The 17,722-nt window shown below is 41.5% G+C and overlaps 3 protein-coding genes across 4 annotated transcripts; all 3 read left to right on the top strand.

Annotated features, from left to right (window-relative positions):
- The first annotated feature begins 9,674 nt into the window (after positions 1–9,674).
- Positions 9,675–11,706, top strand: LOC121989170. Its single transcript, XM_042543046.1, has 6 exons — positions 9,675–9,949; positions 10,029–10,225; positions 10,466–10,562; positions 10,914–11,065; positions 11,203–11,269; positions 11,360–11,706. The coding sequence occupies exons 2-6, from the start codon at positions 10,097–10,099 to the stop codon at positions 11,374–11,376; spliced, it is 462 nt and encodes a 153-aa protein (XP_042398980.1). The 5' UTR covers positions 9,675–9,949; positions 10,029–10,096; the 3' UTR covers positions 11,377–11,706.
- A 677-nt stretch (positions 11,707–12,383) lies between these two features.
- On the top strand, positions 12,384–14,124 carry LOC121989169. Of its 2 annotated transcripts, none has more exons than XM_042543045.1 (5): positions 12,384–12,781; positions 12,874–13,008; positions 13,103–13,364; positions 13,482–13,544; positions 13,648–14,124. In XM_042543045.1, the coding sequence occupies exons 1-5, from the start codon at positions 12,641–12,643 to the stop codon at positions 13,743–13,745; spliced, it is 699 nt and encodes a 232-aa protein (XP_042398979.1). In that variant the 5' UTR covers positions 12,384–12,640; the 3' UTR covers positions 13,746–14,124. The 2 variants fall into 2 exon arrangements, with proteins under 2 accessions (XP_042398979.1, XP_042398978.1); XM_042543044.1 differs by having other exon boundaries at positions 12,388–12,781; positions 13,636–14,124.
- A 2,340-nt stretch (positions 14,125–16,464) lies between these two features.
- LOC121991450 lies at positions 16,465–17,526 on the top strand. The gene has a single exon (XM_042545450.1). The coding sequence runs from the start codon at positions 16,465–16,467 to the stop codon at positions 17,524–17,526; it is 1,062 nt and encodes a 353-aa protein (XP_042401384.1).
- The last annotated feature ends 196 nt before the right edge of the window (positions 17,527–17,722 follow it).

Genomic DNA, 17,722 nt, shown 5'->3' with positions numbered 1-17,722 from the left:
CTATGAAGGCACAGAGGTTGATGGATTCAGGATGTACGGGGTTCTTAGCACACGTAGTCAGCACCAACAGCTAGCAGAGGTCCGAGTCGTATGTGACTACCCAGCAGTTTTCCCTGAAGAGTTACCAGGCCTAGCACCAGACAGGGAGATCGAATTTGAGATAGAGCTCATTCCCGTTACAAATCCTATCTCCAAAGCACCTTACCGCATGGCTCCAGCAGAACTGAAGGAACTTCATGAGCAACTACAGGAGCTGCTTGACAAGGGCTTCATCCGTCCTAATCACTCACCATGGGGAGCGCCTGTATTGTTCGTGAAGAAGAAGGATGGGAGCATGCGCCTGTGTATAGACTACCGGACACTGAACCAAGTCACAATCAAGAATTGGTATCCTCTTCCCAGAATAGATGACCTGTTTGATCAGCTAAAGGGAGCAGCAGCGTTCTCTAAGATAGACCTCAGATCGGGTTATCATCAGGTGAAGGTCAAAGAAGGGGATATACCTAAGACAGCATTCAGGACTAGATACGGACATTACGAGTTCGTAGTCATGCCCTTTGGTGTGACCAATGCTCCAGCTACTTTCATGGACCTCATGAACAGAGTATTCAGGGAATATTTAGATAAGTTTGTCATCGTGTTCATCGATGATATTCTTATCTATTCAGGAACTCAGGAAGAACACGCAGAGCACCTGAGAACAGTATTGCAGACCCTTCAGCAGAACCAGTTATATGCCAAGTTCACAAAATGTGAATTTTGGTTAGATCAGGTGTCCTTCCTGGGTCATATCATCTCAAAGGAAGGTATCATGGTAGACCCTAGTAAGATAGAAGCTGTGAGTAACTGGAAAAGACCCAAGAACGCCAGTGAGATTAGAAGCTTTCTGGGATTAGCAGGTTACAACAGAAAATTTCAGTGGACAGAGGACTGTGTGAACAGTTTCAGCGAGCTGAAAAGGAGATTGACCAGTGCACCTATTCTGACTCTACCAGAGAACGCAGATAGCTTTGACATATATAGTGATGCCTCGAAGTTGGGACTAGGAGCAGTGCTGATGCAAGATGGCAAGGTGATCGCCTATGCCTCCAGACAACTTAAGGATTATGAGAAGAACTATCCTACTTATGACATTGAGCTTGCAGCAGTGGTGTTCGCTCTCAAGATTTGGAGACAATACTTGTATGGAGCTCAGTGCAGAGTGTATACAGATCATCAGAGTCTGAAGTACTTCTTCACTCAGAATGATCTGAATATGCGACAGCGCAGATGGCTAGAACTGGTCAAAGACTACGACATAGATATCCTCTACCACCCAGGAAAAGCGAATAGGGTAGCAGACGCCCTCAGCAGGAAGTCCAGCACTACCCTATTATCTCTAGCAGCCATGTCGCCGCCCCTACAGAAGGAGATCTCAGATTTCGGTCTCGAGCTCATAGTCGGACAGCTCTCTACTATGACATTAGAGTCTACCTTGCTTGGTGACATCCAGACAGCTCAGGAGCAGGATCCTGAAATTCAGAAAAACAAGCAAGGATTAGCAGGAACAGAAAGCGGAGAGTTCAGAGTGTCAGCTAGCGGGGTGCTGTATTTTGGCGACAGATTATGTGTTCTAGATCAGGAGGAACTCAGAAGGAAGATTTTAGATGAGGCTCACAAGACTCCCTATGCGATGCATTCAGGCTCCACCAAAATGTACCAGGACTTGAAGAAGCGTTTTTGGTGGCCCGGGATGAAGAGAGACATAGCTCGATATGTCAGCACCTGCCTAATCTGTCAGAGGGTTAAAGCAGAACATCAGAGACCAGGGGGAGTTTTGCAGCCCATACAGATACCAGAATAGAAGTGGGAAGACATTTCTATGGATTTTATAGTGGGATTACCCAGAACCACGAATGGTTTTGATACCATATGGGTAATAGTCGACAGATTGACTAAATCAGCCCACTTCTTAGCTATCAAGATATCCTACTCCATGGAACAGCTAGCTCAGTTGTATCTCAAGGAGATCGTTAGATTACATGGAGTCCCACGAACCATTATTTCAGACAGGGACAGTAGATTCACATCACACTTCTGGGAGTGTGTACAGTCAGCTTTGGGCACGAAGTTAAAGTTTAGCACAACCTTCCATCCTCAGACAGATGAACAGACGGAGCGAGTAAATCAGGTACTCGAAGATATGCTCCGAGCATGTGCCCTAGATTTCAAAGGAAGTTGGTGCAAATATCTGAGTTTAGCAGAATTTGCATACAACAACAGCTATCAGGTCACTATCGGCATGACACCTTACGAGACTCTCTATGGGCGGAGGTGTAGATCTCCAATCTGCTGGTATGAGAGTGGTGAGCAGAAAGAACTAGAACTTCAGACAGATCTAGTGGCAGATACCACCGCAGCTATACAGTAGATCCGCCAGAGGATAGAGACAGCTCAGAGCCGCCAGAAAAGCTATGCTGATACTCGGCGCAGACCCTTAGAGTTTTCAGTTGGGGATTCAGTGTTCCTCAGAGTAACTCCCATGAAGGGAGTAATGCGTTTTGGAAAGAAGGGCAAGCTAAGTCCCAGATATGTGGGACCATACCTTATCAGCAAAAGAGTGGGCAAGGTAGCATATGATCTAGAGCTACCACAGGAAATGTCAGCTGTCCACAATGTATTTCATGTCTCTATGCTGAAGAAGCATATCCCATATGTCACCCAGGTGATTGAGCCCCAGTTGGTACAGATCCGCGAAGACCTCAGCTATGACAGTCGGTCTATTCAGATAATAGACCGAGCAGTTAAGAAATTGCGGAACAAGAAAGTACCATTAGTCAAAGTTATTTGGCACAGTCACACAGCAGAAGAGGCAACATGGGAGACAGAAGCCAGCATGAGACAGAAGTACCCAGAATTATTCTAAGTTCGAGGATGAACTTTTTATAAGGTATGGGGGATTGTAATGCCCAAAAATTCTCAAGACTATATTAGAAATATTGTATGATTTTTTTGGATTTTGTAGATATTTTTCCGGAATTTTTAGAATAGCGGAACTGGCAAAAATAATTAGAACCGCAAAATAGCTTAGGCGGGAATCGAACCCGGGACCTCTCGGATCCGATAACTTTTAGTTAGCCTTAGTAACCAGATGAACCCAGCAGGGCCGTGCTGAAAGGAAAGGGAAACGATTTAATTTATATTAGAGTTGGGCCAAAGTACCCACTTAATATAAATAGAAAGTTTAAGTGGGGTTTGGTTTATTTTTGTTTGGTTCGGCAACTCCTCCTCCTCTCCAACCCTCACCGCCAACTCCCCTTCTCCTCTCCTTCTCTCGGCGCCAACCACAAGAACAACCTAGGGTTCCTTCCCTAAGGGCTCTAGGAGCACCTTCCGGAGACGACTCTGACACGAGGACGTTCCCCTCTGCGAGAAGAACACGTAGACGTGAGAGGATCGTCGAGAAGATCGTTCCCACCTGAAAACTAGCGACTAGATTCGTAAGAAAACTAGCGCATGAGGTAAGAAACCCCTCACCTGCAGTATAAGTAGCTTTCGTTTGATTGCATGCCTTTAGTTTAGCTATATGCAGATTTTTCGGCACTCGGGGTGTGTTTAAACCCTCCTCGCAGATTAGGGATCTAGTTGAGCACCTCTAGATGGGCCAGATACGTTGTTCTCCTTCAGTTGGAGGCTCTAGACGTTGTCGGGTGCCTAGAGGTGGTCTCCCTATTAGAGGGGAGAGTTGGAGCACACCAAGTGTTTGACAAAAGGATTAGTGTAGCTAAATACTACCTCAGCTATTTTTAACAGCTCAGTTAAATGCATTAGTAGCATTTAAATCAGTATATTAGCCTAGTTTCAGCTAACATGGGACTACGGTCCAATGGGTGGGCTCCCACAGTCGCCTCTAGGTTTAGATAACCTACCTCTAGATTCAGATAACCTAGAAACAGCAAAATAAACAATCAGTAGCTATATTCAGTATTTTATTTTCAGTGACACTGTACAGGATTAGATATCCATTGGGCTGGGCTCCCATAGTCGGTCCCTAGGTTCAGATAACCTAGTAAACCCTACTAAATGCGGGACTTGCAAACCCGGGTCTAGCTAGGGATGCGCGCACAGCAAGTACAGTTGTCGGGCCCAAACAACAGCATGATTACTATTTTCACTTATTATGATAATAGCTTTCAAACTTGTAATCTAGCTATGTGAATATAGTTTTAGCTCAGTTTTAGTTTCAGTTTCAGTTTAGTTCTCCTAGTTGATACTATGAGATAGCTCCATGCTTAGATTTTATTATGCATGTCATGTTTCAGTATTTATGTCATGTCTTCAGTATGTCATGCTTTAACAAATTCAGTGCATGTTTAAATAACATTCTTTAAAAACATGTTTGCATCGTTGCATGTTTTAGTGAGGTAGTTGGTTTCTTACTAAGCTTAAAGCTTACAGATACTATTTTCCCTTATACTGCAGATAAAAGTGAAGAGAAGATGGACTAGCAGAGGAAGCTGGAGGTCAATGCAGAGATGGTGTGTGTGGTAGGAACCTGGAATGAAGATCCTTAGGAAGTTTAGCAAATTAAGAACTTAGTTTCTTTTCTTAAGACACTTTTATGCATTTCTAGTGGTTTAAATGCTATGAATTAATAAACCTTGCACTATGTCATGTTAGAATGCTAGTTAGTGGATATTAGAATGTTTTCCATGCATTGTATAATTGTTGTGTGAGGTTTTGGCATGAACTAGTGCTGAAATCAGAGTTTCGGTGTGAAATCAGAAACCCAGATCGATCTACGGATCGATCAGAAATGGGGTAGTGCCACTGGATCGGTCAGCTGACCGATCCAGTCGCGAACAGAGAGTTAGCAGAGGGTACAGAAGCTCACTGATCGGTCAGCCGACCGATTAGTGAGCCACTGGATCGGTCTACCGACCGATCAGTGTACTCCGATCCAGAGTTTTTCTTCGTGTCGGTATCAAGCTGGATCGATCACTGGATCGATCCGACAGCCCAATCGATTCATGGATCGATTGAAATGCCTGATTACAGCTAACAGGACATCCGAGAGGCATAGATTATCTTCCCTAGCATGTGTACAACTCCTAGATACACCTAGAATGTTAAGTTCAGATTTTACAGTAATCAGTTTAGTAAAATTTTAATCAATCCAGATTTCCGCAATAGTAATTTAGCACAGCATAATGTAGCGATCGGCCTTACAGCCTAATCAGTAGAAGGCGGTCGTTACATTATGTCATGTTATGTTTATATGTAGATGATATACTTATCATTGACAGTAATGATAAAATACTCAAATTCACGAAAGCAATGTTAAACTCAAGATTTGACATGAAAGACATAGACCTTGCTGATGTGATTCTAGGACTGCAAATTCTTAGAACCTTAGAAGGACATATTCTAAGTCAGTCACTTTACATGGATATGATTTTTAAGAGATTCAATATGGATGATTTCGCATTGGCATGAACGCCGATAGATATAAGTCTACATCCATAAAAAAATCACAAGGAAAATATCTTTCAAATAGAGTATTCATGAGTGATTGAAAGTCTGATGTACCTAATGAATTGTACGTGACCAGACTTAGTTTACACAATTATAGTAATCCCAGTATTGAATACTGGAAAGGGATAACACGAGTACTAAGGTACTTACGGTATACTCGTGACTATGGACTGCACTATACCAGATATCCTACTGTGCTCTAAAGTTATAACGATGCAAATTAGATATCTAATATGTAAGACTCTAAGTATACAAATGGATATGTCTTCACTTTGGGAGGTGTAGCCATTTCGTTGAACTCATTTAAGCAAATCGTAATAACTAGATCCATGATGGAATCGAAGTTTATAACTCTTGACAAATGTGGTGAAGTGAAGAGGCTGAATGATTATGACAATTCTTAGAAGATATACTAAGATGGTCGAAACCTATGCCGACAATATGCATTGCGATAGTCAGTTAGTAATTGGTCGGACATAGAGTCATCTATATAATGGTATGTCTAGATATATGTTGTAGACATAATACCATTAGACAACTGCTATCAACGGGGTTATCGCTGTTAATTTTATATGATCAAAGGATAATTTAGCAGATCCGCTAACCAAATGGTTAAATTAAGAGTTAGTTGCAAGCTTCTCAAAGGAATGTGCTTGAGATAAATGGCAATGCTAGCGTTCAATGCAAAGAAAACTCAACATATGTTAACTAGAGGTCCCAAGAACTAGGTTCAAAGGGACAACATAACTGCAACTGACTAGGCAATCACTATGGGTACTAACCCAATGAAATAGTGTCTGGATGAAGTGTAAGCAGTTTGCTTTTAATGATCATAGTAAAGTAAGAAAAATACTTTTGAGGAATCACCTATGTGAGAAAAAAGTGGGACCATTTCAAAATGAATTGGAGACAAAATTCTTAGTGCTTCTCACAGAATCAGACATGTTTATGGCCTAGGAATACACTCATGAGACCTGAGCTATATCATGAAAAGTCTTGGATAAGATCTATCAATACTTACACCAACAGTCAAAAGATTATCATAATTCCTTGTTTCTATTCATAATTCCTATATTTGACTCAACTGTCGAAGGCTATCATAATTCCTTGTTTCTATTCATGGATTTGGTGGGAGGTGTTGGAAAATTTGAATGGAAATACGACTTGTGAGCTTTAGTCCCACGGTGAAAGAGAGGTATTACGACTGAAATTCGAAGCAAAAGGAGGTGAGAATTCTCGGATTGCACTAATCCAAGTGTTCTTAAGTAAACTCTCTTACTCATGAATGAACCGGTCGGGACATGATGTGTCCTTATAGATCAATCAAGAATTGTCACTTGTCTCTTTCGGACACTCAAGCACATGTGGCATTGCCACTTGGATTGCTTCACTAGCCAGCATTGGCAATGCTTGGCATTGCCACGTGGGTTACTTCATATGTGGTTTATTGAGCAAACCAAACGCTACTTGTTGATCAAACAAAGCTTGGTTTGATAGAATATGACACGTCCAATAAACTTTGGAAAGCTTACTTGCTCTCTAATTCTACTCTTCTATATATGGAGAAGTAGATGGAGCAAATAGAGTAGAAATTGAGAAATTGAGAAGTGCAATCTATTCTGAAGTAATCCATCCCTCTTGTTCTTATTGATGTATACTTGTTCGGTCAGTAAGTTTTCTCTCTTGTTGCCTTTCAGTTTTTCGATTGGCAGAACGTGATTGTTATTAGGTATCAGTTCAGATTGTCACGACAACTAGTGCTTGGTTGAGCTCTTGGTTTTGACATTTTATCCAGGGAGATAAACGTCCATCTAAATCTCATAGCACATCTGGAAGGGACAAATTTATTTTAAGAAGACTGCATCCTGCAAGACTTGATATCCACTCGATGTTCGTATTGCAACTCTTGGCATCCAGTCACCGACTCTCGGAAGTGTTGCAACACCGACTCTATTTCCATTCAGGTCTAGGAAGCCCCTTGCCTCCTTGCCGACTCTCAATGAAGAGAGGGAATCCGCTCGACAACTCTTAATAATGGTTTAGAAACTCACGGTGTCTGCTCGGGAAAGTGACTCACTGACTCGATAGGTGGCTCGGTTTGCTACAGCCAACAGCTTATCTGCTTAAGCCCCCGTAACTATAGGTCAGCTTGTGCATCTGACACAAACTCGGAAGCATGAAGCAGAGATTTTTAGACGATCACAAAAATCGTAACGGATTTACACCTAATATTCTTTGCTCACATTATCTGTGCACCAACAACAAGCTTATCGTGCAGGACAAAGCTTATCGTGCCGAAAGAAGAGACTTCATGTTGATTGGGTAATCCCCTTTTAAACGACTCCACCTTGGTCTCCAATGAGGCTAACCACATCGCAGGCATGCACCTTCCACTATATCCAGAAGTTGTGGGACCATAGTCGACACTCGACACCCTCCATCCTCAACATTGCCGGCCGATAAGGACTGGTAAAATTTTCATAAATATAAGGATAAAAAGTCTCCTTCCTTTTCTGACAAAGACAGTGGGAGCAGATCTCTTGATCCCCTTTTTTGTGGATCAGGGGATGGACCACTCATAATTGTGGTCAAATCGTGGTCGCGATCCGATCGTAATTAGTTGCGATCTCTTCTTGGGTTCACCGTCCCCTCTATGTTATAGTTTGGTTCAGAGCGGGCGGTCGGAGACTGCTCGAAGGCCACCGGTGGTGGACAAGTGGCCAGGTTGCTGGGTGCCGAGCGGGGGTGACCTCCGAGCAACCTCCGACCGTCTGTTTCGAATCAAATTATAACCTAGAGGAGACGATGAACCCAAAAAAAAATCGTAATCAATTATGATTGGATCATGATCATAATTCAACCGTAATTATGAATGATTCATCTCCTAATCCATAAAAAAAATTAGAAAATCTGCTCTTCAAGGCAATGGCCGGGCACCTGTCATTGTCATTCCCACCCATGCGGCACTGCCCCGCGGCCGATGGTTGTCTTAACTCTTAACCGCTTTCGCATTACATCAAGCACGTGCAAGTCATTAGCTTTTCTCGAATGAAATAAAATACAAATGTATTTTTTGTTGGTTTACTGAAACATTTTACAGTGATTAAATTGTACTCGTTATTCAATAATTTATTGTGAGAAACAAGGAATGTTAATCTGGACCAAACATAAAATAAATTTTTACTGCAAGAAATTATATTATATAAAATTAAAAAATAAACTCAAAATGAAGTTTCACACGTGATATGCAAAGTTACGGGCCTGATATGGTACCGACTGGGCCTGGAATCACTTAAGATGTTTCCGTGTGATTTCCGACGCCTCCAATTTAGTCATGAAAATAAATATATTTAAAAATTAATAGACTGAAATGGATAATGTAATCAGAAAATTGCAGAACTTTCTAGATATGCACAGGAACGACGTGCAGATTGGACCGACCTCTGCGTACTTCTTCCACCACCATTCAGGCATTCATCGTGTTCTCTGGCCAGCAAACGCCGCTTCGCGCAACTTGATCAGCAACTGACCTCTCATTTTCTCGTGGATTATGTCTCACGCCGAGCAGAAAATTTGATAGCACCACCGTTCCGCCACTCCGGAACCCAGATCGATGAAGCATCACCGTTAGGTGCGAGATCAGCGGTGGACAATGTATGGCGTCGTTCGTGGGTTTCCTCTTCAAGTGCGATTAGTAAATTTGAAGACCGTACACGTACTCGGCGTGAACACGGAAGTTATGGCAGTTTTTATCCGCATGCCGACGTGGCGTTACGGCGCACGACGGCTGCTTCGGTGCCCGCTTTGGCAGATATGGTGGGGTCCGCCTTTGTCGCTTATCGGCATTGCCGATTAATATGATCAACGAAACGTGAATAATTTAACTTTGCCCCCCAGTAATTTATCAAACAGCGCACTTTACCGCCTATGAATTAAATTATTGATTGGTAAAATAATTATGAATTTTGAGAATTAATAAAATGTCTTTCATTAAAAATGAAATAAAAAGTTATTTCTATTTTTAAAAAATGCCATAAAATTAAGGTCAAAATTATTTCTTATTTTTAAACAGTGAAGCGGAAATGAAATTAAAAGATCTTTAGGGGGTAAAGTGGAAGATTCTTTAATTAAACTGCAATAAATTAGGGAAGAGGGAGTGATCGAGGGATTTGGGATTCGATGAAAGAGGGAAGAACGCAGGAAAAAACGTGGAAGGGATTGCGATCACGAGAAGGAACTCCAAATTCTAACGAGATTCTGGACAATTTTAATCTGCCGGGGCTCCATCAACATCCCAAGGCTTGACTTCGGGAAGCTAGTTGGAATCCGGCAAGTAAGAGAGACGTTTAAAAGGCGACACATGTGATGGAGGAGGAAGAGGAGCGGAGGGGGCGACACAGCATCAGCATAGGGACCGAATACTAGTCGCCGCCTTGTAAGCCCTCTTCTCCTTTCACGTGTCTCAACCCCGCCCATTCTGTTCGCGTATTTAATCCCCTTGTCTTTTCGCACAGAGCCCATATCAGCTGTTGTGGTTGGTTGGATCGAGGTTCGGTGAGAGGAACCGAAGAGAATTGAGGAGATGGAGGGAAAGAACGGCTCGTCTCCTCCTATTCCGGCGATCTCGGATGAGACCTTTGGGCGGAAGGACCCGAATCCCACGTCGGCTTCGCCTGGCTATTTCAGCACCGTCATCCCTCCTGCTTCCCAGGTAGCTTGTTTTTTTTTTTTCTTGATCCTATTCTTTTCCCCCAAATCAATTTGATTGTTGTTATCAAGTATCGTCCGTCAAAAGGGGATGTTTTTTTTGGAAGGTTACAGTGCGTTTCGGGTCACAGTTACTTCATTATCGATAGATAAAAGATGAATCTTTATTGGTTTGCAGTATTTTTAACCTCTGTGAGGACGGATTCGAGCTGTTTTTAATCAAAATCTATTTTGATATTGTCAGGTGATTGCAAAGAATTTATCGCATTCAGATTTGTGCTGGACTTTGAACAAACAGAGAAATGATGGTCGCATTTCAAGTGCTCAGACCGCAAGCACAGGTTCTGACTATACTACAACTAATATACTCTCTCTAAATCCCTACTTGTTCCTCACATGCAGCGTATTGGTAAAGAAATCAGAACATGAAAAGCCCCCTGTTTCTGAACTGTTCTTGCCATCTAATCTAAGAGCATAAACCCTAGAAATGTAAACCTGGACCTTTTGAGGACATAGTGATGTGATTAAGGGCACATATAGATTTAGTCTTTGATAAGCCAATCCTTGCTTATTAATTTATATAATGTTACTTCTTGTTGGCTAACTAACTCTACATACACATAATGGAACTTTCCTTCATTGCCATTGAACTCTAATTTTTCTTTTTTTCTTTACCAAATGTGAACTTTCAGATTGTAAATCTCAAGGCAGTTCAACTAAAGTGAAACCAGGCTATGCCAATGAACATATAGAGTCGCCCTATTTCGGATCATCGGTAAATTATGGAGCTAGAGATTTCTACATAAGCTCGTCTTCCCCTCTGACATCAAAGACTCCAGATAAAGTATGTTTACACTTTATGACATTTTAATATACTAAATAGGAACATCTTGTGCAGTTTAATCTTTTCTTATACTTCGGAATCCTAGATTCAACATTCTTAGGATCTAACACTTGCCTGATTCAATAATATTCTACCAGTATAGAGTGGATGAAGGAGATGACTTGAGTAATATACACCTAGCAGACAGAGGCGAATGGTGGCAAGGTATCCTACTGTTCTTGAATAAGCTTGATCAAACATTCTTGCTTCAAGTTAGGGTAACTGTTTTGCTTTTCCTGACTTAAATTCTTTCAGGTTCTCTTTACTATTAAGAATCAGGATCAGTATGCTATCCTTTTGTACATAAAAGTTTATTGATTCTGTGAGCTTGGAGTTGGTTAACTCATTACAGTCAAATGTGTGTGTGCGTAACAAGAACAATTTATAGACTAGATTGTAGTTGATTTTTGACTGTGATAGACAAAAGACCACTCCTTTGGTAGTTTGGTAGAGATGTGGTATAGGGGACTTGGGGGGTGGTTCATCTATTCAGACCTTCACCTCCAACTTATTGCAGCGAGGTTGCAAGTTTGCCTTTGTAATACTCTTTTATCATAATGTGAATGAACATTCCTTCATTAAAGTGTTTCTTTGTTATTTTATTGGTGGGTTATTATTATTTTTCTTTGTTATTTTCTATGTTTGTTTTTCGGCTAAGTTGAAGAGAGGCCCATGGAGTGAAGGGCCTAAATATTGGATAAATAAAACTATTTATTTACATGCAAATTTCAAGCTTCTTCAACACAAAATTGTGAATAAATCAGATTTATTTTTTAATTAGTTCGATTTGGAAACATTAGTCCAAAACTTAGTCTCAACTGGTCAACTACTTCAATTATAATTACAATTATAATTATAATTTAGATAATTTTAAGTAAAAATAAGGATATTTAAGATTGAAATACGACTATTTTTTAGATAAACAAATAGGAAAAGTATTGTGATATTATATTTTAGAAGAAAAAGATTTTTTATAATAAATCCCTTTTTAAAAAATTAGTTGGCATTAAGTAAGAAAAATATTTTCCAATAATTCCATTTTTCGAATTGTGGAGCCCCATAAAATTCAGCAAAATCCAAGCTGTCCCGCCTAATTCATAGTGCGTATGCAATTGATTAATGAAACAACTAATTCATCTAGTTTACTCCACATTATTATAAAATAATTAATACCGGAAGCACAAATGCGACCTCCGGCTCCTCATTAAGTCGCCGTAATCTATAATTAATCACAATTAGTGTGACAATTTTTTTTCCAGCATTAATCGCAACTAAGTCCTATAAAAAACCCACATCACCATCTCTTTCTCTACGCTCCTCTCTGTCCCGCCTCCGCCATTGATTGCTTCCTCGCACGCTTTTTCGATTTGGGCCCAAAAGTGAAGAAGCAGTGGGAGCGGCGGGCGCGGGCGCGCAGAAGAGCTGCTTGCCTTGCCCGCTGCGCTGCGCCTGCCATTATTGTTCCGTGACATTCGAGCAAACACCTGCTCGCTCCGCTACTTGTACCGCCTGCTCTTCCATCTTCAGCTCGGAGCCATGGCGGAGGACCTTCAGCTTCCTTCCGAGCTTCTGGACGATGGATTCTTCCACGGCTTCTTCGTCGGGCGAGAGGAGAAACGGGTTGATGAGAGGGGGGAGACGGGCGATCACTCTTCCCTCGAGGACGAAGACGACAAGGTGAGAAATTTGGTGGTGTGGCTTATCCCTCCATAGATTTGAGCTTTATTCGGTGAATCAAGTTTTAATCTTGGCATCTCGCGGTAGCGCAGGTGCTTGATCTACGCAACGAGGCTACGGTAAAGGAGGCGGAGCTCCGGCGATTGAGCCAGTACCAGCATCGGCTTCCAAATCAAGCGAGGAACTCTAGCCCCTTGCTCGTCCATCGTCAACTGCAGGCCGTTCGAGTGCGTCTTGATTGATTCCGCACAAATTTATCCCTAAAAATGCGATTTTTTTTCTTCCACTGGTTCTTCAATTAACGAGCCCTATTTGCCTCAGATCCTCCATCTGAAGCAGCAACAGCTCCTGCATCAGCAATTATGGGCTGAAAGACAAAGCAAAGCAAAAGGAGCCTGCCACTCCCCTGGCGTTTCTTCTTCCGGGCGTGCTCCGTTTCTAATCCAGCATCAACCCCTTCCTGGATCCGGCATGACAGCCTTCTTCCTTTGCAACTCCGGCGGCGCCAGAAAAGAATCCACTGGCACCGGTGTCTTCCTGCCCCGCACGGCCGGGAGCAAGCCCCAGCCACAAAAGAAATCAGGTAATCCTCATGCACAACACCAACCAACTAGCCTTTCAGGTGTTGGACCTTTGCTCTCTATGAGTTCCTAGCATGAAAAGTCTTACCACCTTACGAGTTACAATTTCTTTGCATCAGCTTGTTCGACAGTGCTTATTCCAGCAAAGGTAGTTCAAGCTCTGAACCTAGCAAATCATCATGGTAACTAAACCATCATCTCTGTGTTTTCTTCCTCTGATAAAACTTAAAAATGCTAATTTTACTCAAGCTGACCACTGTTTCTCACTACTAGATTCGTTTATAGGAAGAGGAACAAACCCTATGAGAAGTCAGAGCCATCCCCAGCCTGGTGATTTCATTAAAACCTCCATGAGCTGCCTTCCCCACGAGTGGACCTATTGACCAACCTCACCGACTCTCTTACAGTCGCTAATTGTGTTCACGTTCAATTTTCAAATAAGCCCGGAACACATATTTAATCATGGAGGAAAACTACCAGTTGTTAGTGGAAGAGGTGTCTGTCCTAAGCAATTCATTATCAATGATTTTCTCATGGAAGGTTGGTGAAGATGTGCTGTTAGGGTAGGATTTATTGTCAATAAGGTCCTCAATTACCTACTTTGGGCCCACGGATTAGCAAAGTCTCTTGGTCGTTGACTTATAGCCTACCATGTATGTATGTATGTAGGTATGAATGATAAGTAGAAAAGAAAAAAAATGTAATGCAAGTGGTACTGCTTTGTGTTGTGTGATTTGAAGTGATAATAAGAAACATTCAATATCTCCTTCTGTATTGAATACAAATTCTGTTCTTCATTAGAAGATAGCAATGAGTGTTTGCCGGCGCACTGTGTGATTTAGGTGGCCCACGTGGACTTTGATGAGTATATCTGGTTGAACAAATCCAGTTTGAGGATTTGCAGTTGAACAAATCCACCGGCCAGCTGTGAGGAATATATTCAATCTTTTTAGCTCAACTGCTTTGTCAGTTTCATGGTCTGACGAATTTGTATCTATGATCAAGTCGTGCTCTGCATGTAACAAACAACCCAGGTAGCGGTGTCCATTCGGATGCGGATGGACACCGCTACCTGAATTCGATTTGAATCCCAACTCAATCTAAAAATCTTAAATCTGAATTTGATAATCTGGCCAACTCAAATAAATCTGAATTTGATAAATCCTTTTTATTATTTTCCTTATATTTCTTTACTTTTAATGTTATTGATATTGATAATCCATTTTAATTTTTAAAATAAAATTTTATTTAATTAAAAAACTCACTAAATTTTAAATTTAACTCAAACCCGACCCGATTTTAATACAATCCGAAAATACCTTCAATCCAAATTTGACCCGAATTAGAAAACTCTCAATCCAAACCTAATATTTTTTTAATCAAGTTGGGTCGGGTTCATTTTTGACACATGAACATAGGCAACCCTGAGGGCCATTTGATAATAATAAAAAATTTGAGGGGCATCATAAAAAATACTTGAAAATTGCTTAGGGTGCTGCAATGAAAATTTTTCTCTAAATTTATTCGCAAGTTTGTTCCTCTCCATGTGGGCTTCTTGACCAGCCATGCAGGCCCAACTCTCAGGGCCTGCCAATTTGAGAAAAATTATGATTTATTTATTTATGAAAATAAAATGATTACATTCATTCCAAACACGTTTGCACTTTTGACAGTGTTAGATTACATAAAAAGAGATAAATTACGATATTGTCAGCTTAGATTTGATATTTGAAATAACATGTGATAACGAAAATAAGCATTGAAGTATTTTTTAAAAAAAAAAATAAAAAACCAAAATAATCATATGAGTTCAGTTCAATTGTTGTTAAATGGCTATTGGATGTAAATTTATGTGGATGTCTGTTGTGTGTTAATCAATTTGTACCATAATTAGAATACTTAAATGCTTAAGTAAATATAAATAAAGTCTACAATGCCCTTGTCTTTGTATTGGTGAATAAATGGAAACATTTGAGTAGTTGGCTCAGGGCCCCACTCCTACTCTAATAAAACCACAACAAACATCATTAAGGCCGGGTTTTTCTGTTGACATGTAAGTTGGAGAATGCTAAGACTACTGATTTAATAAAAGGTGGCTATCGATTAGAATGGTCTATAATTATTGATTTAATAGTGTAATTTTCACAATATTAAACATTTTATTACTAACAGCTACTTAGTTTAACGGTAAACAGTTGTTTCTAAAAGGTTTAAATTAAAAATTAAAAGTCGAACTAATTTTGGACATGAACATTGATTCGTTAACGAACAGTGCCATCACCAAATATTTAAGAACCATAAAAATATAATAAAAGCATCATTAATGGTTGGAAAACAAAAAAAGTTGCCGCTCTTTATGTTTTTCATTGATCGAATTTGGTTTCTATTAAATAAAAAAAGAAATAGATTTAGAAATTATGTTTAGGGCGGTAAACGAGCCGAGTCGAATCGATCTTTGGGGTGTTCAAATTTGTTTGATAAGATAATCGAGCCGAACCAAGCCAAGCTTAAAATGAACCAAGCTTTTGAAACGAGTGTTCAAGCTTGACTTGGTTTATTTTCTATGAGCTTGAGCTTGTTTAAAGTTTGGCTTGAGCTTGGTTCGAGCTTGGCTTGAGCTTGATTTGTTTAGATGTTATCAATTTCTCAATTCAAACTTGTTTGATTATTTGAAACTTTTAATTATTTGATTGGTTATTAAAATTAATAATTTAAATTTATTTATTTATTTTATTTTATTTTTTATTTAGCATATTGAAAATAATTTTATTAATAAATATATTTCATGAACATTGTTCATGAACGTTGTTCACGAACGTTAACGAGCTGAACACATATATGTTCAAGCTTATTTATTTAGCTTAACGAGCTATTCAAACTTATTTATTTAATTAATCTTATGTATATTGAACGCACATAAATAAACTCTTACTAAATTCAATATCAAATTTATTCGCTTGGTTAAAGGTCATTAATTGCTTAACTTTATGTAAAATTTATTTGTCACGAAAATTACTCTGTTGCCATCCTCCAATCATTATATTCGACTGATCTCCTTCTTCGATGCTCGACCTTTGTATTCTCATCGCTGGCCATGTCGAAATGACGACGGCAACTTCCTGCTTCAACCCTTTCCTTTACCTCTTTGCCCTCCTCTTAGTCCATCTCGCCTGCTTCTTCTTCCCCCCCTCCGGAGGAGAACAACAGGAACCATCGCAGTTCAACCGGAGGAGGGCGAGGAGGGCTGCCCCCTCTTCTCTCTTGAAAGCCTCAACCTCAGCTCCGGCGAAGACCCCGGTGAAGCATTCTATATCTCTCCGGTCCTGCCTTGCACAAGGCCTCTGCTTTCTTATGCCAAAGAACAAGGAACCGGAGCAGAGGAAAACAGAGACCGCCGCCGCCGTCGTTTTAGACCATGAGTACCGTTACACCTCTAGGTTCAACATGTACTCGTGTCCAGATTGCGGCGAGGACTTCCGTATTCCCCAGCTCCTAGACATCCACCGCTCCACCAAGCACTCCTTCTCTGACCTCAGCTGCAGCGACCCCGGCTACAATGTCGTCCGCATCATCTTCTTCGCAGGGTGGAAAGGCCGCGGTCCGGTCGCGGTCCACCGCCTCCTCAAGATCCACCACTCGGGTCGGACCCTCGCCCGGTTCGAGGAGTACCGTGCTGCAGTCCGGAGCAGGGCCGAGACTATTGTTGTTGGCGGCGGAGGGGGCGAAGAACGGTGCGTCGCGGACGGGAACGAGCGGCTTGGATTCTACAGCACGACGTGCCTGTGCGGCCTAGGGGGAGGCGCGTGCGGGGTCGGGCAGTGCGAAGCCTGCCCGGTGGTGCGGCGAGGCAGCTTCGCGGGGAAGAGTGGCCGGGAGCTGGGGGTGATGGCGACGCACGCCACCGGGTGGGGAGCGCACGTGGCACCGGCGGCGAGGGAGATGCGGCAGGCGGGGGAGCGCAAGGTGATTGTGATGTGCCGCGTGGTGGCCGGGAGGGTTGCCCACGGGGCAGCTGCGGCGGAGAAGAAGGCCGCGGTGGCGGAGGGGTTCGATTCGGTAATCCCGGGGTGCAGAAGCTTCGCCGGCGGCGAGGAGGATGAGTTGTTGTTGGTGTTTAGTCCTAAAGCACTGTTGCCGTGCTTCGTCATCATTTACACCGCATGAGCGATACGCTCCGATTGCTTTACTTCGCTCTTCCGTTTACTTGGATAGACATATAACTAAATAAAAAAAAGATTACGTTTACATGGGTAACCGGGTATATATATATATATATATATATATATAATTTTGATATCCGCACGTCACACACTACGCGATTGTGCACGCGCAGGATATCAGCATGTTTCTATTTTTTTTT

Source organism: Zingiber officinale, chromosome 6B (genome assembly GCF_018446385.1).
Source record: "Zingiber officinale cultivar Zhangliang chromosome 6B, Zo_v1.1, whole genome shotgun sequence".
Classification (NCBI taxonomy): Eukaryota; Viridiplantae; Streptophyta; class Magnoliopsida; order Zingiberales; family Zingiberaceae; genus Zingiber; species Zingiber officinale.
Note: the sequence above shows the minus strand (reverse complement) of the source record. Positions and strands in the feature narration are given on the sequence as shown.

Excerpts from the sequence above, each read along its gene's own strand:
- LOC121991450 (XM_042545450.1), top strand. The coding sequence starts at position 16,465 with ATGACGACGGCAACTTCCTGCTTCAACCCTTTCCTTTACCTCTTTGCC.
- LOC121989169 (XM_042543044.1), top strand. The coding sequence starts at position 12,641 with ATGGCGGAGGACCTTCAGCTTCCTTCCGAGCTTCTGGACGATGGATTC. Across the intron at positions 13,009-13,102 it reads GTCAACTGCAGGCCGTTCGA|ATCCTCCATCTGAAGCAGCA; the intron begins GTGCGTCTTGAT and ends TATTTGCCTCAG. Across the intron at positions 13,365-13,481 it reads CCAGCCACAAAAGAAATCAG|CTTGTTCGACAGTGCTTATT; the intron begins GTAATCCTCATG and ends TCTTTGCATCAG.
- LOC121989170 (XM_042543046.1), top strand. The coding sequence starts at position 10,097 with ATGGAGGGAAAGAACGGCTCGTCTCCTCCTATTCCGGCGATCTCGGAT. Across the intron at positions 10,226-10,465 it reads TCATCCCTCCTGCTTCCCAG|GTGATTGCAAAGAATTTATC; the intron begins GTAGCTTGTTTT and ends TGATATTGTCAG. Across the intron at positions 11,066-11,202 it reads CATCAAAGACTCCAGATAAA|TATAGAGTGGATGAAGGAGA; the intron begins GTATGTTTACAC and ends ATATTCTACCAG.